General features: G+C 40.3%; 1 protein-coding gene across 1 annotated transcript; it reads left to right on the forward strand.

The window, feature by feature from the left end:
• Positions 1 to 553: 553 nt before the first annotated feature.
• On the forward strand, positions 554 to 20,088 carry LOC306789150 (dual specificity protein phosphatase CDC14AB-like; the record flags this gene model as incomplete). The annotated part of the gene is made up of 17 exons (XM_079284956.1): positions 554 to 611; positions 3,687 to 3,777; positions 7,446 to 7,521; positions 7,703 to 7,795; positions 7,902 to 7,981; positions 11,667 to 11,733; positions 12,014 to 12,076; positions 13,660 to 13,747; positions 13,974 to 14,204; positions 14,389 to 14,527; positions 16,058 to 16,262; positions 16,454 to 16,527; positions 17,228 to 17,359; positions 17,940 to 17,949; positions 19,168 to 19,244; positions 19,546 to 19,686; positions 19,908 to 20,088. Exons 1-17 carry the CDS (start codon positions 566 to 568, stop codon positions 20,086 to 20,088), a joined length of 1,794 nt encoding a protein of 597 aa, XP_079141082.1. The 5' UTR covers positions 554 to 565.
• Between the last annotated feature and the right edge of the window lie 3,973 nt (positions 20,089 to 24,061).

Consider the following 24,061-nt stretch of genomic DNA (forward strand, 5'->3'; position numbering starts at 1 on the left):
AGGGATTACAGCAATATACTATGGGCACTGTTTCATCCATTAATGAGTCCACCATGGTTTTAGCCAACCGATCTGTGTGCGCGCGCACATGCGCGTGTCCGTGCCTGTGTGAAGCCACTGACATGCAGAGCAGCAGAGAGATTAGCGCTCAATCTGACTCTGGGCGGTTTGGTGCGTGTCCTCAACTCTCCGACTGTTTGCTGGAATATTCCGGGAAATGTTATTTATATTAAGATGCGGCTCAATCATTTTGAGTGGAACTATTCAGTTCAAACAGTAAAGAGTCATCTGAGGGAGAGGAGGTGAATGTTGGGTTTTGTTGACTTTGGATCGTTCTGCAGTTTTAACAGTTTGTTTGCAGAAGAGTAAATATCACTTTATTTGGAATCGGGCGTTTTTAACTCCAAGTAATGACAGACCTGGTAGGCTACTGTGATATTTTATACACAACTCGTGATTTTCTGGAAACATCTCAAGAGACAACCATTTTCAATTTCATATAGACTAGAACATTAGCAGCAAATTATTTTGGAACGGAGATCTTTTTACCGGAATCACATGTCAAATGGCAGAAGATAATGAACAGTACAATGCTTCAGAATTCATTAAAGGTAAGTTACATATCATTTATGGTATTTTATAACGAGTAATAATCATATAATCAACTGTAAAGCTTGTTGTAGACATATGTCAACCAACATCCATCCTGTGAGGTTAAGGTGATGCTAACTTTAATCAGGTAGCTAATAAATTCAACATGAACTTTGAGACTTCCATTGGAAAACATGATGTTTAATTTATAGATACCATATTTATTTAAAAAATGTATAACCTGTCGAGTAACTAAAGAGTCACATGAGGGTCTATATCACATTGATAACTTAAAAGTAAAATACCACTTACAGTAGATTACAATAACTGCACTAGAAGCACAGATGTAGTATTCAAATATTTTCAAATACATTGATTCTGTTTCGGTTATTCTCTAAAACAGAACTAAAGCAATGGGAAATTACTTATTGTAGTTTGGCCTGCTTACCAGTACAGTTGAAGCAGCAGCAGTGACCGTGACAGAGCTCGGATACATCTATAAGGTAGCCTTCTTTAGAACCATTTTAAAGCCTAACTGACACAATTTGCACAAGTGTGCACATTTGTAGTAAATGTGCATATATTTAGAGTAAATGTGCATATTTGTAGAGTAGGTGTGCATATTTGTAGAGTAAATGTGCATATTTGTAGAGTAAGTGTGCATATTTGTAGAGTAAATGTGCATATTTGTAGAGTAAATGTGCATATTTGTAGAGTAAGTGTGCATATTTGTAGAGTAAGTGTGCATATGTGTAGAGTAAGTGTGCATATTTGTAGAGTAAATGTGCATATTTGTAGAGTAAATGTGCATATGTGTAGAGTAAGTGTGCATATTTGTAGAGTAAGTGTGCATATTTGTAGAGTAAGTGTGCATATGTGTAGAGTAAGTGTGCATATTTGTAGAGTAAGTGTGCATATGTGTAGAGTAAGTGTGCATATTTGTAGAGTAAGTGTGCATATTTGTAGAGTAAGTGTGCATATTTGAAGAGTAAATGTGAATATTTGTAGAGTAAGTGTGCATATTTGTAGAGTAAGTGTGCATATTTGTAGAGTAAGTGTGCATATTTGAAGAGTAAGTGTGCATATTTGTAGCGTAAGTGTGCATATGTGTAGAGTAAGTGTGCATATTTGTAGAGTAAGTGTGCATATTTGAAGAGTAAATGTGCATATTTGTAGAGTAAGTGTGCATATTTGTAGAGTAAGTGTGCATATTTGTAGAGTAAGTGTGCATATTTGTAGAGTAAGTATGCATATTTGGAGAGTAAGTGTGCATATTTGTAGAGTAAGTGTGCATATTTGTCGAGTAAATGTGCATATTTGTAGAGTAAGTGTGCATATTTGTAGAGTAAGTGCGCATATTTGGAGAGTAAATGTGCATATTTGTAGAGTAAATGTGCATATTTGTAGAGTAAATGTGCATATTTGTAGAGTAAGTGTGCATATTTGTAGAGTAAGTGTGCATATTTGTAGAGTAAATGTGCATATTTGTAGAGTAAGTGTGCATATTTGTAGAGTAAATGTGCATATGTGTAGAGTAAGTATGCATATTTGTAGAGTAAATGTGCATATTTGTAGAGTAAGTGTGCATATTTGTTGAGTAAATGTGCATATTTGTAGAGTAAGTGTGCATATTTGTAGAGTAAATGTGCATATTTGTAGAGTAAATGTGCATATTTGTAGAGTAAGTGTGCATATTTGTAGAGTAAGTGTGCATATTTGTAGAGTAAGTGTGCATATTTGTAGAGTAAGTGTGCATATTTGTAGAGTAAGTGTGCATATGTGTAGAGTAAATGTGCATATTTGTAGAGTAAGTGTGCATATTTGTAGAGTAAGTGTGCATATTTGTAGAGTAAGTGTGCATATTTGTAGAGTAAGTGTGCATATGTGTAGAGTAAGTGTGCATATTTGTAGAGTAAGTGTGCATATGTGTAGAGTAAGTGTGCATATGTGTAGAGTAAGTGTGCATATTTGTAGAGTAAGTGTGAGTTACATTTTCTAAAGATATCGTTATCCCTGACAAATAAACATCCATGAGTCAGCTTGGAAAGTTAAAAAAGATGTTCCTTTTTACTTTAAAACTTCATCACATTTAAAAGTAACCCAGTGGTAGTTGTCTGTACATCCATGAGTACATTGCAAACTAAAGGAATCAATATTTCTCTCTATGTGATCCAGGGCTTATTGAACAGCATGGCTTGCTCTGTTTCTGACATAAAACCAAAACTGTCTGTGTTCCACCCAGTAGTGTATAGTAACGAAGTAGAAATACTTTGTTACTGTACTTAAGTCGTTTTTTTTGGATATCTGTACTTTACTTTACTATTTATATTTCTGTTGGCTGATACTTTTACTCCGATACATTTCCCCTGAAACCTGTGTTACTCGCTACAAAATCAAATCATGTTGTGGATGATCAGATGGAGTTATGATGGTAGCAGTCGCCCAATTGCAGATTCAGCTTGAGCAAAACCTTTGCCTATTGTGTTCAAATCAGGCCCATAGTTTACAAGGCAGGTGTCCTTTCTCTAAACACTGACCTGATGCATCAAGTGGATATGTTTTGCTGAACATAATATTATGCATTGGCCTCTACATCCTCTAGTCTAATGAGCAGACTTATAAACGCACTGTTACAACTCCTTCATAGTGTCATATTGCTTTTCGGAGAATTATGATGATAAGTTCACAGTAGATGCAAAAGTATACTTATGTACAATACATTATGTTGAACATTGTTGCTCCTGGATGGATCACAGCCAACCCAATTATGTTCAACACAGCTCCATGTCCTTGGTCATGGTGGCCACAGCACTTAAAAGAATAAACTTCATAATTCTCAAAATTCTGACCCTTTGCTTTTTTATTAACAGCATTTACTTGTACTTTCTATACTTAAGTACATATCAGAAAATTACTTTTGATACTTAAGTACAATAAATATCAGATACTTTAAGACTTTTACTTTTACTCAAGTATGGCTTTTGGGTACTTTATACACCACTGGTTCCACCTAAGCATACAGGACCGATCATAATTCGGTGTTATCTGTCTGCTTGTCCTCCTGTCTGTCTGTATGTGTTTGTTGTTTACCACAGACCGGCTGTACTTTGCCACTCTCCATGTCAAACCAAAGAATACAGCCAACACACACTACTTCAGCATGGACGAGGAGGTCATATATGAGAGGTAAGTCTCTATGATGAGCCGCTGGATCAAATTAACAATACCAGAGATCAGGCCGCCACAGAAACCTCAACGCCACGCAATGCAAGGCAGTGGGACAGAAACACAATTATGGCAAATGGCAGATGCCCTTATCTAGATATGGTGACACGGTACTGCACCAAAACATTAAAAGATGTATAATGACTCAAAATATAAGTTATAGATGCCTGATAGACCGTGTTGGAAATTCACTTTTTCTTTCAACATCCATAGCGGACTCTCAATTCTTCCTGCCGCTCGTATTTTTTAGCAGCATTTTGTAATCGCACTTCTGTGTGTAACTAACTTTTGTGTAAAGTTTATGTCGAATACACATTTATTCGATACAAAGTATCATTTAATATTTATTCACTTACGGTTATCCATTTTTTATTTTCTCTCTGTCACAACACACCGATACACACACACACACACACACACACATACACACAAACACACACACACACACACACATACACACAAACACACACACACACACGTACACACAAACACACACACACACATATATATATATAACTTTTTCTTAACCAGGTTTGTCCCATTGAGATCAAATATCTTTTACAAGGGAGACCTGGCCAAGGTTACCGGCATTACGGAGTGTCAACATTTAACATAAAAGCATGTAGGTTTGAGTAACATTATAAATGATCAGATAAAACATTTGCACACAGACATCTTGGACTAGATTTCACCATAGTTTAAAACTTGTTTTGGCTGAAGATCAGTCTGTAGATAGTTCCATGTAGTAGTTGCATCCATCTAAAAGATTTCTTTCTCAATTCAGTTCTGACTTTGGGAACAACAAATCGCAAAGTACTGCAAACGGAGAATGTAATTTCCTCATTTCAAATTTAAAAGTTTATATGTAGGTGATTTTCCACAGTTTTTGGAGCTCCCTGGCGAAGGCCCCAGGTCAGTGGCAAATCGGCTCGGTGCTCACACATTGGCACTCGAGCACTACGCATGAACTGTTCAAAAACATGAGCCGAGAGTGGTGAAAAGAGGTGACAAAGGCTTGAAATAATAACACAACAGTTGATATGTGGAAAAAATAAAATATTTCCAATAATGTATTATTTATTGCTGACATCCAGGTAGCTCAGCAATACAGTCCACTAACAACTGAAAACAACAGCATGGCTGTTACCACTAACTCTGCATCACATTACATTCAAATTGTGGGGCAGACTCCTTCCAAAACACATAAAAACCTGTATATGGCCTATTTCAATTTTATTTGGAGCCGATAAACACGTCCGTTTTGTTGGGTTACATTTGTATTTTTTTCTTTCTTAAGATATGTTCAATTTGCCATGAAGTAAAAGTTACCTTTTAAGTAGGAAGTATCCCATTTTAATTTCTTTCAACCATACACTGCCGCAGTTCTGCAATTACTCGCACACAACCCACGTCTGGAAAAGATCTCTGCCGATCTGCGTTTTATAGTGTACGGCTTGCACGAACTCGGCCCCTGGAGGAAATGGTGATATATTGTTCAGTCCTTTTACCTGTTCTTCACATGAAACCATTAAAAGCATAAAGGCAAAAGTAAAGGAGATTTACATTACGCTGTATTCGATCAACCATACACTGCCGCAATTCTGCAACTACTCGCACACAAACCACGTCTGGAAAAGATCTCTGCCGATCTGCGTTTTATAGTGTACGCTTTGCACGAACTCGGTCCCGAAGGAAATGGCGATATATTGTGCAGCTCTTTTACTTGTCTTCACATAAAACCATTAAAAGCATCAAACATAAGGCAAAAGAAAAGTAGATTTAAAAGCAATTAAGAACAGTGTAAGAAATAAAATACAGTAGTAAAATGCAGAAATGCAGGAAATTGATGAATATATTAATTGAATGTGGTTCAATTAAAGGCAGCAGCAAACAGAAAGGTCTTCAATCTTGATTTAAATGAGCTGAGGGTCTCAGCAGACCTGCAGCTTTCTGGGACTTTGTTCCAGATATGTGGAGCAGAAAAACTGAACGCTGCTTCTCCATGTTTAGTTCTGACTCTGGGAACAGATAGTAGACCGGTCCCAGACGACCTGAGGGGTCGGGATGGTTCATAAGGTAGCAGCAGATCAGAGATGTATTTTGGCCCTAAACCATTCAGTGCTTTGTAAACCAACAGCAGGATTTTAAAGTCAATTCTTTGTTGGACAGGAAGCCAGTGCAAAGACCTCAGAACTAGAGTGATGTGATCCACCCTCCTGGTCTTAGTGAGGACTCGAGCTGCAGCTTTCTGACGGACTTTTTACAGAGACCTGTAAACACACCGTTACAGGAGTCCAGTCTGCTGAAGATAAATGCATGGACAAGTTTTTCCAAATCCTGTTGAGACATAAGTCCTCTAATCCTTGATATATTCTTCAGGTGATATTAGGCTGATTTTGTAATTGTCTTGATATGGCTGTTCAGGTTGAGCTCTGAATCCATAACTACACCTAGATTTCTGGCTTGGTTTGTGGGTTTTAACATCAGTGACTGAAGCTGAGCGGTGATTTTCAATTGTTCGTCCTTGGTACCGAAAACAATTACTTCTGTTTTATCTGTGTTTAATTGAAGAAAATTCTGGCACATCCAGTTGTTGATTTGTTCAATGCAGTTACCAAGCACTTGTATGGGATTATAGTCCCCTGGTGACATAGTTATGTAGATTTGTGTGTCGTCTGCATAATTATGATAACACACTTTGTTGTTTTGCATAATCTGAGCTAGTGGAAGCATGTAGATGTTGAACAGAAGAGGCCCCAGTATTGAACCTTGGGGAACACCACATGTCATTTTAGTCAGCTCTGATGTGTAATTAGCTACAGACACAAAGTATTCTTGGTCCTTCAAGCAAATTATAATTGCGAAGTCTCTCTTTATAGATGTCACAGTGAACCTGGAGATTCGTTTTTCGCCATCTGCGCTCAGCTTTCCGACACTCTCGTTTCTCTATTTTGACCAGCATAGCATTTCTCCAAGGAGATCTTTGCTTACCCGAGACAACCTTCACTTTAGTGGGTGCAATGGCATCAACAATATTTTTAACTTTAAAATTGAAGCCATCTACAAGCTCATTGACTGAGAGGCAAAAGAGGGCTGGTGTGGAGGAGAACTTCTGAACAAATTGTAGTGTGATATAACACCAGCACCACAAACCCCCTAAAAAACACAGTCATATAATATAATTCTACGATTATATATCGCCCACCCCGAGTCTCATATCACAGATTCAGTATTATATCGATACATTTCCCTAATTGTCGCAGATGTAGTAAAAGCCTCAGAGAGGTCTATGAACGGAGAACGACAGCCTTGCATGTTATCTCGGGGTTCGGTTGTATCGTTCATGACTTTCATGGCAGCATTCAAAGTACTATGTCTTTCTGACTGAAATGTAGATAGTCTAGAGTTGGTGGCCAGGTACTCTTTAATTTGTTCACTGACCAGTGATTCAAGCCCCTCAGCTCGGCAGTAATAACTTTAGAGTAGAATAGTTTCATTAGGTGAAGTTTAATTTAGACACACATGAAATACATAAAATGATAAAAACATTTTATTTGATTATGTTTGATTTGAGGGCAGATTTACGTTGGATGACACGACACATTCATCTGTTTCTTTATGTGTTGCAGTTTCTATGCAGACTTTGGGCCGCTCAACCTGGCCATGCTGTACAGATACTGCTGCAAAGTCATAATGAAGCTCAAGGTAACAGACTTATCCCATACCTGTAATAGCCACAGCCAAATCACCCACTTTCTTAAGTTGACATAAAGCTCTGTGATGTAAATTCATTGTCTACATTACATGGACTTTGGGCAATAAAAAACTTGTGCGGTTTTGTTGTTACTGATTTTTCATCAGATATTGACTTTTTTTGTCACTTCAGTCCTTCACGATGTCTAGAAAGAAACTGGTTCACTATACCAGTTATGACCAGAAGAAGAGAGCAAATGCTGCTCTTCTCATCGGTGCCTATGCTGTAAGTATTTCTATATTTGTTCATTTATCCTTCTATTTATCCTTTTACTTTATCCGTCTGTCCTTTTGTCCATTATTAATAAAGCAGTCTAACCTCTTCCCTATAGGTGATTTATTTGAAAAGAAACCCAGAAGAAGCCTACAGAACTCTGATCTCAGGAAACAACACATGCTACCTGCCATTCAGGTAGGACTAAACACACCCAAACACACAATTGTCATTCTGGTAGCCCCAGGTCAAGGATTCAAGGATGTTTGAGCACCAAGCATCATGATGTCCACCTCCTCTGGTCCCACCAGAGTCCTGCTCTCTGTCCTGCGGTCCGCCCATCAAGTGAAACTTGATCCGGGATGAACGATGGAACCAGATCTATCAGACACCGGCTGGGTAATGGAGTAGCATCAGGTCCTAGCTGGGTTAGCTTAGCTTCCATCTCGGCTCTCCTCCCTGGTCACTCTGTGTTATACAGACATGGAACAGATGATGGCAGACTAGCCGTGGACCATCCCCCAGTCTCCGGTGGCTCTGTCTCAGGAGTTGGGTGTGATAAGCACATCGCCCCCTCTGGGCCATCCTCTATAGCAGGGATTCCCAAAGTGTGGTGCACGCACCCCTGGGGGTGCGCGAGCTGCCTCTAGGGGGTGCGCGAGAGGAAAAATGTAATGGCGGTGCAGTCCTGTCTCCTAAAAATGACGTTCCCCCAAAACTAAAATGCATTCTCAATTACGTTTTACCATGAACGTATTTTCTCCCTGATTACGTTTGTGTTTGACGCATTACAAATACGTTTCTCATCAACATATCTTTGCCATACTTTAGTCTTTATTATTTTTCTGTGATCTGCCTGGCCTCTACCCCGCCACCCACAAGTTATTGACCCGCGGCCTGTTCCAAGGGCTGACAGACCTGACGATCGGGTGCCTCGCGGCTGGAGACCTCGCGTCCCGGTGCCAACGGGTGAGCACCGGCCACTCGGAACCATAACACCAAGTCCCGGATTTCACCCGGGGGATATTCTGGAGGTATTGTGACCGGGTGATGTGCTCGTTGCTGGGGAGGCATGAGCCGAGAGTGGCGGGGTGTTATGAGGTATATATTACAATGTTGTAATAGGGAGGAGAGGAGGTGGTGGAGAGGGAAAAAAATGTTAAAGAGATGGTGGAATGTATGATTGGAGAGAGAGAAGCGAAAAAGTTGGATGTGATCCCGCGTCCAACAACACTGTGTCGCGCGCATCGATGCTTTGTCTGAAGACATCCTGGCTACATTAGTCGGTCGCGTGAAGAAGAGTGAGTTTTACTCTCTGCAAGTAGACTCGTCAAGACTGTCTGTAGACTGGCCAATCTTCTGATGAACGTCCGTTACCTTTCAGAAGGCACGGTGCAGGAAGAGTTTTTTAAGGAGTGTGGGGGGGGGGGGGATTGGGGGTGCGTGAACCCGGTCGGGATGTAGAAGGGGGTGCGTGGCCTAAAATGTTTGGGAACCGCTGCTCTATAGGCTTGGCTCCTGAGGGGGACAGGCTGAGGAGAGATCGACTGTCTGTACAGGTTGCATAGGCCATCCAGGCAGCAAGAGTGGGATCGCTATTGTTACAAGGCAAAGTGGTCAAGGTTCCAACACTGGTGCCAGGAAAGGAGGCTAGATCCCCTGTCTTGTGCTGTTGGGTCTATTCTCTCCTTTTTGCAGTGTTTGGTGGATAGAGGGCTGTCTCATGCCACTGGGTTTTGGCAACAGACCGGTCTTTGACCACCTTCTCAAAGCCCAGTAATCCGCTCTCTCTCTCCACAATGGAAAGTACATTAGTCCTTGGTAAAGGGGCTCTTGGAGCTACTGGAGCCCTCGTCTCTGAAGGTGTTATCATTCAAGACGGCTTTGCTGTTTATGTTTTCATAAATACTGAAACATAAAAGTTGCAGCTGCAGGAATGTAACAGTCGGAACATGGCTGGACTTGAAGTTAGGCCAGTTGGGCAAGACACTTAACCCCAAATTGCTCCTGTAGTAGTGCCATCAGTGTGTGACTGGTTAACTAGCCCTGATGGATGGTGGCACCTTCCATGGTAGCCTGCCATCAGTGTATGAATGGGTGTGAATGGGTGAATGACATGTAGTGTTAAAGCAATGTGAGGGGAAGACTAGAAAGATGTTATACAAGTACAAGTCCATTTACCACATAACCTTTACCACTGCCCTCAGCTAAGAGAGTGTGTGAACTAACAGCACTGTTGGTGCACTCAAGCCGCTTGCTGCTTCGTGGTGACCGTAGCGGGGCTAAGGGAGGCAAAGTTACATCTGCTTTATACAGTTTGTGCATTGGCATGTTATGTTGAACGCATGGCCCCCATCAGACACACTGAACAGCTGCTTATGTGCTTCAGGGTGGGGCTTGTAATCCCCTGTCCAAGAAACGCCTGATGGAATAGCTTTGTGAGTGCATTTCCCAAGCCTATAGGCAGGGTACAGAGACACTCCCACTTCAGTTTATGTACAGATAAAACAAACAAAATATAACAATTTAAGCAGTGAGTTTTAGATGTGCTGGTAAGTCAATTTTATTAGAGCCAGTCTTTATGCTGTCCAGCAGCTGGGGGTCACTTCATATTTAAAGGACCAGTATGTAGGATTTTGTTGCATCTAGTGCTAAAAACTGTAGAAACCTGGTAGTTTAGCATGGACAACATGTAGATATGAAGGGCTTATTCGAAGATAACAAAAACACAACAGTTCTTAGTTTCAGGTTATCATACACAAATGAAAACAGATTCATGAACACTATATTCCATTTCTGCCAATTGACTCTTTGGAGATATGAGAAGAGTATCAATTTGTTTCATCTCTCTTTCAATAAGGAAGCAAACGGGCATTTCCAAAATGCAAACATCATACTCAACTTCTGTTTATTTCCAGTTCACAGAGTCTCATACACTTTACAGTTAAATACTGTATAAACACCAGACACACAACTCGCATTACATGTAAACACACACACACACACACACACACACACACATTTGTGTTGTGCAAACTATCATGTATGTGTTGGGTTTTTTGCAAAGATTCTGCAGCTGAAACCCACTGATATGAAAATGATTTGATATTTTGGTCATATTTTGCAATGCCTTCAACCTGCATTCTCTCTAGTGACCACCAGGGGGCGACTCCTCTGGTTGTATAGAAGTCTATGAGAAAATGACTCTACTTCTCTCTTGATTTATTACCTCAGTAAACATAGTAAACATGAGTTTATGTCTCAATCTCTAGTTTCAAGTCTTCTTCAACACAGCATGATGTTGATTTAGTAAATGATGGTCCATTTAGAGTCAAATAGACCATAAAGCAGGATGTGATTCAACCCTTTCAAAGTGTGTTTTCAGTTAATGAAAATGTGTTAATTAAGTAACATTTAGATTGCCTTGTAATGTCTTATTCAGCATTTGGTTGTACTTAGCTCCAACCTCTCATGTAGTTTGTGGTTGCAAAAAGCCAAGATGGCGACAGGAACAAACCAACATGGCGACGGCCTAATGCCAAACTTGAGGTTAAAAACGTCAGTCCACAAACCACTGGGTGACATCACGGCGACTACTTCCACTTCTTATTCAGAGTCTATGATTGCAACTTTGCTTTTGACTAGAAATGTTATGGTAAACTATAATTACATGTATCTGCATTGCACTAAAATACAATCACAAAAAGTATAAATAATATAAATATCCATTCTTTCTTGTTGGCCATGCACCTAGCTGTGTTATGTTTTGACAGGCTAATTCTGCCCAACACAACAACACGATGAACAGGATCAATATCAGTGTATAAAAAAGCAGACACCACTAGTAAACTGCTGTGTTCATATGTGCATGTGTGTCCTGCAGGGATGCAGCAGTGGGAGAGTGCTTCTTCAACCTTACTCTCCTCGATTGCTTACAAGGAATACGGAAGGTAAACAACCACAACAACATGAACCGCAGTGACTTAAGTTAGTAAATTGAGTAAGCACTTACTTAACCCCTCGTACATGCAGACTCGTTATCAGCAATTAGTCAATAGTGTGTCAGCTTAAGTTTATCCAGTCACCTGAGGAAACAATTCTAACCCCTGTTGTTATATCATATTTGAACGATGTAAGCTATTCTGATATACAGTGTAGGATAATACAACATTTGCCCTGAAAACTAGGGATTTCCGTTCTCACTGAAGCTGAACTCTCTCTCTCCTCCAGGCAGTACAGCATGGTTTCTTTGACTTTGAAACTTTTGATGTGGAGGAATATGAACATTATGAGGTGAGGGCACACAGACACTAGTAACTATCATCAACTCACACAGACCCACTTGCATAACAGTTAAAAGAAACAATTATGGGCAATTTCATTCCATGTAACAATAAAATATGTATTTTAAAGACAAGGAGCATTGAATGTGTTGAGACAGTGTGGGTGCACCTGCTCAGTGATCGAAGTAGAAGTCGGAGAAAAGTACTTAGCTTTGCTCGGATTGAGCAAGACCGACACAACCCACCTGCTTTGGCACTGACAGACATATTGCCACACGCACTCATTCTTACATGAACATACGCATCAATAGAACACCATGCACAATACTTCCACCCCAGACCAAACTAAAGTTATATTCCAGCCATTTAGTTCTGTTCTTTCACAAAGTTGGAAACAGAGCTGTGCAGATGTCAGAATTCAAGCAACAGAGGCCATAATATCCGGATTTTTAATTCCTAATACTGTATAGAGATAGCTACATTTCCCATAATGCAACCAGACTATTTTACCTGTTTGATAAACGCCCTCGTCTCGCATACGCCACACCCCCAGTTAGTAAGGCAGGCTTTCTGTCATGAATTTGTTCTCCAAGCCCAAGTGGAGATAACTCTGGTGACATCACTAAGGCCTCATTAGGGATATACCTTCCTCTTGAGCCACACGGAACATTATACAACGGTTTTCTCAAGAAGATTAGTACTCCTCATGACGAGTAGACTGACCTTTATGTGTGAAATCGCTGGTCTTACGCTTATCACGCTTGTTAATTTATATTCCATTCCATTCTATTACCTTGTTATATCAATGTTTTCTGTCTGTACTTTGTAACTATAGTGCCACCTTTTGTGAAATTATTGGTGGAAGAAGTATTCAAATAATTGGCTTAGCTAGAAATAGCAGTACCATACTACATAGAATACTCTATTCCGAGTAATAATTCTGTTTTCAAAATTCTACTTGAGTAAGGTACAGATGTATTAGTAAAAGTATCAAAAGTAAAAGTATTCATTATGCAGGATGGCATCATTATTATTGATCTTTTAAAGTAATATATAAGTGGTAGTATGATGTTGTCGATGGTCAAGGTGCAACCACTTCACATACTGTTAGGCAGTTTCATCTGCTGATGTTCTGTAAACTGATCATGTGTTTTATAAATAAATCTTAAAGGAAACGTAATCGAGTTAAAAGTACGAGTCATGTTTCCCTCTGAAATGTAGCATAAAGTAGCATTAAAAGGAAATACTCAAGTAAGGTTCAAGTACCTTGAATTTGTACTGAAGTACCGTACCTGGGTAAATGTACTTACTTACGTTCATAAAAATATAAACTGTGTATAAATAATGACAATATAAAAATATGTTGTCTTTACACTGAGAGCCACAAGGTAGGATATGAAGGGTCATCTGCTGGATTTCCTGAACACAGAAAGCAAGAGAGCACTGTTCTTCCAGCAGAGATAATGAAAGAGTGAAAGGACAATTACCAGTGAGCAAAGTCAATGTGTTACATTACCTGTTATGTTACACATACAGTAGTTGGAGCACCTCAGCCACACACTGCATCTCCTTCTTTTCTGTCTGTGTTTTTAGCGAGTGGAAAACGGGGATATGAACTGGATCATTCCAGGAAAGGTTCTGGCATTCAGCAGTCCTCACCACCACAGTAAGATAGAGAATGGTGAGTCAGACTTAAATCACCCAGAATTGTATTTAATTGAAATAATTATTTTAAAGTCAGCATGAGAATGTCATGAGTCTATTCTGATCAGAAGTCTCACAGTCCACATTTTCACCATTATTACATGGTTGTTATTAGTCAGGTACAGAGTATTTGTAAATGTCTCATGGTATAACTTTAAAGTGCCATTACTCAGTTCTAACAAATAGTAATGTTTTTTTCCCAGGTTACCCTCTCCACGCACCAGAGGCGTATTTTGATTACTTTCGCCAAAATGACGTCACAGCTGTGGTCCGTTTTAACAGGAAGTTGTATGACAGTAGGCGGTTTGAGGATGCAGGATTTGAGCACCATGACCTCTTCTTCCTCGATGGGACCACGCCCTCTGACCTCATCATCAGGCGCTTCTTGCACATATGTGAAAGTACTGAAGGAGCTGTGGCTTTGCACTGTAAAGGTAGGAGTACATTTGTGTGTGTATTGATTTTGTTTTTCACAGCGAAAGACATTGCATCTAGCAGATAGGCAGAAAATAATATGTATAGAAGTGTGTTGCAAGTCAAGGTGTTAAACCTTTTCTTCATTTGTTTCAAATTTGTATCTCCTGACTTTCTCCTTTTAAATATTTCATCGAATCGCAGCTGGCCTTGGCCGTACAGGCACTCTGATTGGCTGCTACCTGATGAAGCACTTTCGGTTCACTGCAGCTGAGGCCATTGCATGGATCAGAATTTGCCGGCCTGGTTCCATCATCGGCCCCCAGCAAAACTTCTTAGAGGAGTGAGTCTCAATTTTGGTTCCACGATATAAACGAGATGACCTTGAGGATAATCTTTGAAAATTCTGGGACTAGTCATGTTGGTTCAGAGTGCAATGCATTGAAAGAAGCTGAATTAATTGTCCTGGAATTTTATATGGTCATACATGGTCTGGAGAGGATGAATCATAATGACTTGACTTTATTTCTTTTTTTTCACTGTGGCACTAATGACTCAAAATTTTGAATCTATGATCGTATACATTAAAAATTAGGTCATTTTATACTGTATGCTTTCTGTTGTCAATACATACCATGACAATACCCAAATCAACAATGAATGTATGTAAATAAGAACTATTGATTCCAAATGTAATATGATTTCTGGTAAAAAGGGAGGTTAATATGCTAAACTGGGATGGTGAACTTGATAAATGTTAGATACGTACAATTCCTTGAAGAGAGCGCTTGCTCGGCCCTTCTTAGGGTTTTGGCCTTGCGACATACAACAACCATGCGACCATAGTTCTGCTCCCAATTTAGACAATGCACACCAGTTCACAAACAGTAAATGCCATGCGTAATTAGGCAAGGAGGTTAACGTCATGTCAGCCCTGTGTGAAGAAAAAAAGTACTGCTGCTGCAAAAGAGTGGGATGTCAATTATGTACCATAATGTACCCTATGCAGCACACTAATCTGTGATGATCAGATTAGAGGTGCACCGTTAGACATCAGGCAACACTTCATATGCTGTCTAGCACATTTAGCATCGAATGAGTCAGGGAGGACTTAGATACATCGTATAGAAAGGGATGAAAGGGCATGGAGAAACCCAGGATGTCACTGCACAGATGTCTGCCACCGTCATCCCTCTGATGAGGTCCATGGCTGAGGATAACGCCCTGTGGAGGCTCCATTCTGATTGCACTGTAGACTTGTGTGATGGTGTGACACAGCCAATTAGACGAACCCTGTTTTGATAGAGCCATGCCTTACGAGCACGCTCTGAAATGAATGGATAGCTTCTGTGTCTGCCTTATGTTAACCGTGCGTACAACCTACTGAGACAAAGCGCACAGTGGGCAGAGTCGGTGAGACTCTTCTTTTGCCTCATTCTGATGAGGCGATCTCTTCCCATAGTCTTCTTGGTATTTACCATCGTTTGAAGGTGGGTTAGGACGAAAAGCACGGGACATGATGTGGGATCTGGGCCTCTCACCACACACCAGCACCAAAAAGGAGAAACACGCTGTAGAAAAAGGTGCTCAGGGAACAACCTACAGCTCAACAACAGTAAAACAGTTCGCTTTCCTCTTGAGTTTCTTTCTTCTTTATCTGTGGTATTGTCACTTGGTACCTATGTTAACTTATCACAGAAAACAAAATGATGAGTGGGTATTAAGAATTATCATTTGACAACTGCAGGAGACTTGATAGCTTGCGGCTTGTCAGCACAGCTCCATTACCGAAAAGACTTTTGACCAGCAATAATATCTGACTCGAGAATTTGACTGGTCAATGAACCGCGCTGTCTGTTCCTTGTGTGTGTAGGAAACAACACAGTTTGTGGGTCCAGGGTGACGTTTATCGCGCCAAACAGAAGCTCATTCAGCAAAGACTGAGTCGACAGCAGCTACAGCAACATCGTCAACAGCAGCAGCTTCACAGCCCTGAGGGAGGCATGTCCCACCTACTCTCCAGCATGGATGACCTATCAGTCAACACCAGCCTTTACAAATCATACAGCTTGGATGAGGTGAGTATCGGAATGTTCTGGCATCTTTGTCGTTGCTCCCTTGAAAATGAGGATTGTTGTAATGTGGTTTATATTTACAATGTCATCAATGTGATGACTTCGCATTTTCTTTTTCAATTTGAAAAACGTTTTCTTTTTATGCTGATGATATTCTCTCTCACTCATTCCTTGTGTATACTGTATGTGTGTAGAGTCTCACTCAGGGAGACAAACTCAGAGCCCTGAAGGGAAAACGACCGCCTAGATCAACCTCCTCCTCCTCAAGGTAGAACTTGGTTGTAATTTGTTTTTTGGCCAACATTAGAGTTATGGTTTGGGTAAGGTATGTAATTGTTAAAGTAAGTTTGCCATTTAGTGTGTGTGTGTGTGTGTGTGTGTGTGTGAGAGAAAACAACTTGAATGGCAGTGAAAACTCAGTGTATATAGATTGAATGGCTATTGCAGAAAATATACAGACAATAAATAGAATCAAATTCAATGCTCTGCACACACATGGTCCTTCTTTGCACTTATTTTCATCTGAGGGATGTGGGTGTGTACAGACTTGGTTGACATTGGTTTAATATCCAATTTAGTTTTGCATCAAACTGTTATCATTCTTATTTGTTCATGATGACCTCACGTCATTTCAGCACAGCTAAACATAACGTCAACCTGTGCAGAAGTTTCACGACCCCAATTTTTTTATTATGACACATACAGTTCAGTCATGTTTTGTATGTAAGCAGCATAACATTATACTTGTGTTTTCATAAGTTAATTTATGTGATTTTTTATATTTGTGTGTCATCAAATTTATAATATTTACTAATTTTGCATACATTCTGTAATTCCTGTTTCTATATATTTTCTGATCAAATTTTTACATTATACAGTTATGATTGTTAGGTATATTCGATGATTTAGAAAATATCAAAATGACATATGTTCTAATCAATTGTTTGTCCTTTGTGTTTGTTATTCAGGTTAAACCTGTCCAAGGCCTCTCATGGCTCCATTCTCCCACCCCCGAAGCCCCCTAAAGACTCCATCTCCTTCCCCTCCTCTTCTAAGAAGCTTATACGAAGCTCGTCCTCCCTCACCACGCAGATCAAGAGGTGAGTGTCCATGAACCATTTCAGTTGCATTTTTGAAGTGTAGTGCATTAAAACTATACAGCACTAAAAGCTAAATAAGCTGAAACAGGTAACTGACTGACAACACTATTGTGCAGACATTCATATTATTTCCCATGTCATCCTCCAGATTATATATGCAGAGAATCAATGAATTGAAATAATTGTAACGCAAATTCCTTTCTCTCTTACTCTCTCCCCAGTCCCTTCAGTCTGTTCACCACCAGGCCTGCTGCCATTCACTGACGTCACAATTTGCACAAGTTCATTTTTTCGGGAGAATGTGGATGTACACCTCCTGTCTGATTTTAAAGGTCTGCTTGTGCAAACACTTGTATTTACTGGTAGCCTTGCACAAGTGGTCTGCAGGGTAGAGAGCAGGTCGATTTTTGGTTACGCCCTCAGATTTATCAAGCCCTCTCTCTGCTGGTTTCTCCCTCTAGCATCATTTTTGGCAAAGCCACCTGCCCTCTACTTGCTAAGATGCCACAGACCTATGGCTACGCAGTCCCATGTTGCTGATTCTGGAGCCTTTATCTCTAATACTTATCTGTCCCATCAGGCACTGGAAGGTTCTGAACCTGTGTGTTGTGTAATAGGAAAAAATGTTTATATTCTGCTCTCTGCTTAGTTCTCCTTAGACTGACAGTGTCTGCTGTATCATAAACCTCTAGCTTAAGATAAGCATCCACACAGCTGTATCATAAACCTCTACCTTAACATAAACATCCACATAGATCTATCATAAACCTCTACCTTAACATAAACATCCACATAGATCTATCATAAACCTCTACCTTAACATAAACATCCACATAGATCTATCATAAACCTCTACCTTAACATAAACATCCACATAGATCTATCATAAACCTCTACCTTAACATAAACATCCACATAGATCTATCATAAACCTCTACCTTAAGATAAGCATCCACACAGCTGTATCATAAACCTCTAGCTGAACCTAAACATCCACATAGATCAAAGAGCACAGGAGAAGACAATTGCAGGCCATATATAACCTCGACATAGAACCAGGCCTACTTTTATTGTTGCAGGGAATACAGCAGACATTGGCTGTTTCAGCTGTTTTCTCTTGTCTGTGGGTATAAAGGTAGCATGCATGAAGATGATTTTAGGGTACTCCTCACAAGACTCTGCGATACGTGTCTGTTGAGAACTGCTCTCTCTTTTGCTTGCAAGCAAATAAATTGACGATTACAACTTTGATCCTTCATCAAGACTCTGTTTCATTTGACATTGATTTGAAAACACTTTACACTTTTCTCCCGGATAGTTTAAGAAATATTCCACAACAGTTGTGTTCACCATAACCCATAGCTACAGGTTCAAATTGTATTGCAGACTAGTTTATCTAGTGATAAACCGAAGGCAGGACTCGCCAACCTTGTTAACAAGGTTGGCGAGTCCTGCCTTCGGTTTATCACCAGACCTTCAACCAGAAGTTCAAGTTTCTCAATTATCTAGCAACCTGAAAGCACAAGAGCAATACCACTGCCGATTGTCTGCAGTATTGGGTCAACTAGGTACTTGACCTTTGTCTCATGAGCTTAACGGCATTCATAGTACAGGTAGCCTAAGTAGGCTTTACATTCAGGCAATGTTGTAAAGGAGAGTGCTCTAGGACCAGTGGTTTACAGCCAGCTGATCTACTGAGACGCATTCCCAGACAAACTGGGGTGCTGTCCACAAAGGCTGTGATGTCACCGGATGTGGCCAGTCTGTCAGGGATGTGTCTGTGAGTTGTGCTCCTCACACTTTGACAGTTGCTGCCAAAACTGAGAGCTCAGCACATCATTGTCAGAGCTGACAGCAGCAAAGCCATGGCGGCCTACATTGACAGGTAGGGAGGCCTAGGCTCCCCAACCTATGCAAACCGGCATACTGTGGCTGCTCTTCTGCTCACTCAGGGCTTTGCATGTGCCAGAGCCGTTAAACACGACAGCAGATATCATGTCAAGAGGTCAAACTCAGGAGATGGGAGACTCCATCCTCAGGTTGCAATGGCCACCTGCTGCCCCCTTGGTATTTGGCAGTCACCTTCCAGATAGTAGGCACATTGTTGAAACATTGCCTTCTCAAACGCGTTCCGGTAGAAGGAGTGAGGCTGTTTTCTATTTGACTCCACATGGTGTGGTTTTCAGCAATTCCACCTCTAAACAGAATGCCATGGGAGCTACTGCTTTGGAGGGACCTGCTGAATCAGTCAAGCAGGACCCTGTTCCACCCCTTACCGGCAGGGCTCAGATTAGTGGCCTGGCCCCTGAAAGGGACAGCCTGTTGGCGTTAGGCTTTCCAGAGCCTGTAGTGAGAGCCCCATCCACTAGGGCTTCCTACCCATACCGTTGGGGGCTCACCAAGTTGATCCCTACTCAACTGCAGCCCTGAAAGTCATGTCATTTTTGCAGACCTAGATGGAATCTGGGAAGTCTGCCATAACCCTGTGAGGGATGGTGGCAATGTTTGTGTATACAAACGGAACGAGAATGATCCTTGATTCCTTCAGAGATGCCCAGAGGCTGAAAGGTCACAGGAGAGAAAGTTTGTTCACAGAAATTCTCCAGAGCCAAGGCTACAATGTAACTGTGACGAAGGACGACCTCAGACGGGTTTCGGAGAAGCAGCGGAGCAGGAACCGCACTACGCCCGTTGCGGAAGAGGACGGCAGTCAGCTGCTCGCGGACTAATATTAACGGCGTGAAGGAAGTGAAAAGGCTTGAACGAGCTAGGCGGCGCGAAATGCCGGCCGTGTCTGTAAATAGATTAGTTCATGTTGCTGTTCGGAGTTTGACTCTCAAGACTGTGTGCGTGCAAACAACCAGTAAGTAGATGTAAAGTTTGGTGTTCGTCTAATGTAGTTATAAGTGTTATATTGTGTCATTTGCACGGCAATCTATTCTGATAGTTAGTAGCTCGTTCCTTGTTTGCTAATTGGTAGCTGTAGGAGTCCCGGACCTGTTTATCACGGCCTGTATTCTGTCCTTGTATGTCCTAATTAGAAACCAATGTTGTATAGAGGTATTTACTAATTATTATTTCATGTATGTCTGTTTCAGAACCAAACACAATTGCTTGTTTAACTGTTGTCAGTAAACCTCTCAAAAGGAACATCTTGTCTGGAGTGCATTCTGATCGATGCCCCCTGGTGGCCACAACTTTTAATGAACCACAGTAAAAATATACAGTCCTTTCCCAGTCAATACAACAGTAACCATATATTTTTAGTTGCAAACAATAATTTTGGCAGCCAAAAAGGTTAGTCATGAAAGTCGTTCATAAGGGAAAAGGAAAATTGTTTGGTTTGTGTGTAGCCATGTTAAAACAGTTCTATCTGCGTGAGCAAATTCATTTTTAACTCTAATGTGCAATGCAAATGTTGTTCCATTTATTATGAAATTTATGAATCTGGTTGTAGTTTATATGTGACCATCATAGCTAGTTTTGTTTTAAATGTGATTCAAAAATTATCATATGAGATATTCAATGTACTATTGTAATATGTCTTTGGAATTGCTGCAGAGATTATTTTTAAAATAAAGGTTGATGATACAATTATTCATATTACCATTTATTTTGTATCCAGATTTGTAGAATGGGTGAATGTGGGCCTTTGTTTCATTGCATAACCCTAAGGAGCTACATGATCTAGTATTGTTTAAAGCTAGCTGGCCTCTAATGCGGGACACAGTGTTGCGCTTGCCGATGTGTTCAACACACATCGAGGTGGGCACTACTGGTTTAGGCTTTGCTTAACGCAGCTAGTGGTGCAACGCAAGTCTGTAAATAATACGTTTAGAAACATGTATAATATAACATTCCTTGTAGTTCACTGAAATATTTTTCACATTAATAGTGCCAAGTTGAGGTATACCAAATCTTCAATCAACTCTGTTTACAATTCTTTAAGTTTCTTGTCATAAATATTTTTAATGTCATTTATTTGTTTTATTTTACATAAATACATTTACATAAAGTGCAAACGATGTATAAAGGACTAGCCTTAGCTAATGTGCAGACCTTATGCTTGGTTAAGAAATAAAATACACAATACAACATCATACATTAAAATACATTACAGGGGTGGGAATCACCAGAGGTCCCGCGATACGATATTGTCACGATACTGCGATACCATAAGCCTATATTGCGATTTATTACTTTTTTCAACTTCAAATTATGTCCCCAAAGGAAAACTGCGTCAACATGTTTTATTAATAAGATAAAGTTTTCAGTCTGTTCATCTCACTTCAATCATTTTTATTGCAGCAGAATAGGATTGTCAAGCAGACAGACTGACCAACAATGTCATAAATGTTGCATGAACCTGACAAACTGAACTGTTTGTATGACTACATAATCCAACTTAACTAAATGCAAACGTGTGGACTCAGTATATGAACTATAACTTATATAAGTAGGATATAAGAGTTATATAACTCAGTATAACTTGTGATGCGTGGACGTCAAGGGCAGAGAGACAGTTATGCGCTGCACTCTCCCCATGAGCCGGCTGCTGTTGGCAGATTTAACCCCGTTGTGAGGCCAGATGTCTCTCTTTGTTTTGACCAACTTCCTACCAATCACGCTGACCCGGGACCTTTGCTGACCTCACCAGAAAATAACTCAGCACCATCTAGTGGACTGGAAAAGCAATTGATTTGATTTTTGAAAAACAAAAAAAACAATTTAAAAAAAAAAAATAGTTTTATATAATAAAAGATCGATACTTGGCGTCCGTGTATCGATACAATATCGCCATGCAAAATATCGCGATACTATGCTGTATCGATTTTTTTCCCCACCCCTACATTACCATCATTTTGCATATCTTGTATATGTGGGTATGTTTGCATATTCCTGGCACTGAATGTGTATGTGCCTAATTGTATAGGTGTGTGTGTGTCAATGTACATGCATACACGTAGTTTTTATAAAATATATGTATGTTTCTCTCACCGAAGGTCACAGGAGGGGGACCACTCCAAGAGGGCAGAGTGACCCCTCCCCTTTCCACTCTTGTCTCTAATCTTGAAGACTGATTGTGTTGACATGTTGAGATTGATTGTATCCATGTATTTACTATGCATATAGGAACATATATGTACATACATATATCGGCATGTCTGTTGTATACCTTATAACAAGGTTGTCGTTTTTATTATTACATGTAATTATTTAATTAATTATAATTCAACTGATCAGGTTTTACAACAGGCGCTTCTCAGCTGATCAGGTGAATTATATCAAACTGTTTAGTACCGTTCTGCAGCATGAAAGAATCAATATAGGTATTAAGATAAGAGTGATATGTTGTGTGCACCACTGAACAGCGCCCCTTTCTCAGAAGATAATATCATATTATATAATAGCAGATAAGTAGAAGTCAGAAGAAGTGGCTCTTTTACTCGGGACGTTGACGCATAACTGTGATCTCTACAACTTTACCCTGAAGACCGGAGGCCCACTGTGAGCCCGGCACATCCCAACAGTCTGAGATCGCCATAATCGCCATAAAGCCGACCTGAAAGCAAGAACTTCAGAATATGCCTCTTCCACGTCTTGGCCTAATACGCCCCGACTAAGATTGAAGGAAGTTGTGTCCTGGATGCCAGATCTCTCGTTCGTTGCTCTGCCAGTTCTACCTTTTGTTCCGGCCTTGTGTTCGTGACCCGTCGACTGCTGCACCCCTTCATCATCTGAAGTGCCACCAGTTCAAACTATTATGCCGGGCCCTAGCCCACTCTAGTTACTCGTTATGAAGCACACACACGGTGACTGTTGAATCTAATTCAGGCAGCTTTGCTACCTCCTGTCTTTTCTTGCTGCTCCCTCGGCTGAACTTGTCAATGTTGACAGATGATGAAATGCGTCTAAACTAGCCACCTTATATTGTATCGTCTCATCACATAATAAAATAGTGACTTGACATTGGACATCAACATACATAATACCCAGCAATCATCATTGTCTATTTATATATACAGTATAAGAAAATAAGATATTATTAATTTCATTGAACAGTTATTGAATAACTGAATAATTAAAGAACAGCAATACACTGAACCCCCGGCTCCCCAGGCGCCGATCAATGGCAGCCCACTGCTCCCTATATACAGGGATGGGTCAAATGCAGTCGTCAAATTTTGTGTATGTGTAAAATGTATATGACAATAAAAATAGTTTCTTTCTTCTTTCTTTCTTGTATTCACAGTTGTTATAGTTACTGTAGAATAAGCATAACATTTGACTATTTAAAAAAAGATTTGCTTTTTTAATTGACTGCCTTCACCACTTTCTATGAACATTTATCTTGCTGGACAAGTAAAACCTGCCTACAATCAGGTATATGGTATATGGACTGCATTGACAGTATATGGCTTTTCTAGTCCAACCATTCAAAGCACTTTACAACACAAGTCATCATTCACCTATTCTCACACACACATTCATACACTGGTGGCAGAGGCTACCATGCAAGGGGCCACTTGCTCACCAGGAGCGGTAAACATTCACCCGCACACTCACACAATTTGCGGTTCAGTATCTTTGCCAAGTACACTACGACATGCCGACTGCAGGGCCAGGGATCTACCTACCTGTAATTGTACCATGGTAAATAAACGGTAAATGGACTGTACTTGTATAAAGCTGTTCTAGTCT

Source organism: Melanostigma gelatinosum (genome assembly GCF_949748355.1).
Source record: "Melanostigma gelatinosum genome assembly, chromosome: 15".
In the NCBI taxonomy this organism is placed as follows: Eukaryota; Metazoa; Chordata; class Actinopteri; order Perciformes; family Zoarcidae; genus Melanostigma; species Melanostigma gelatinosum.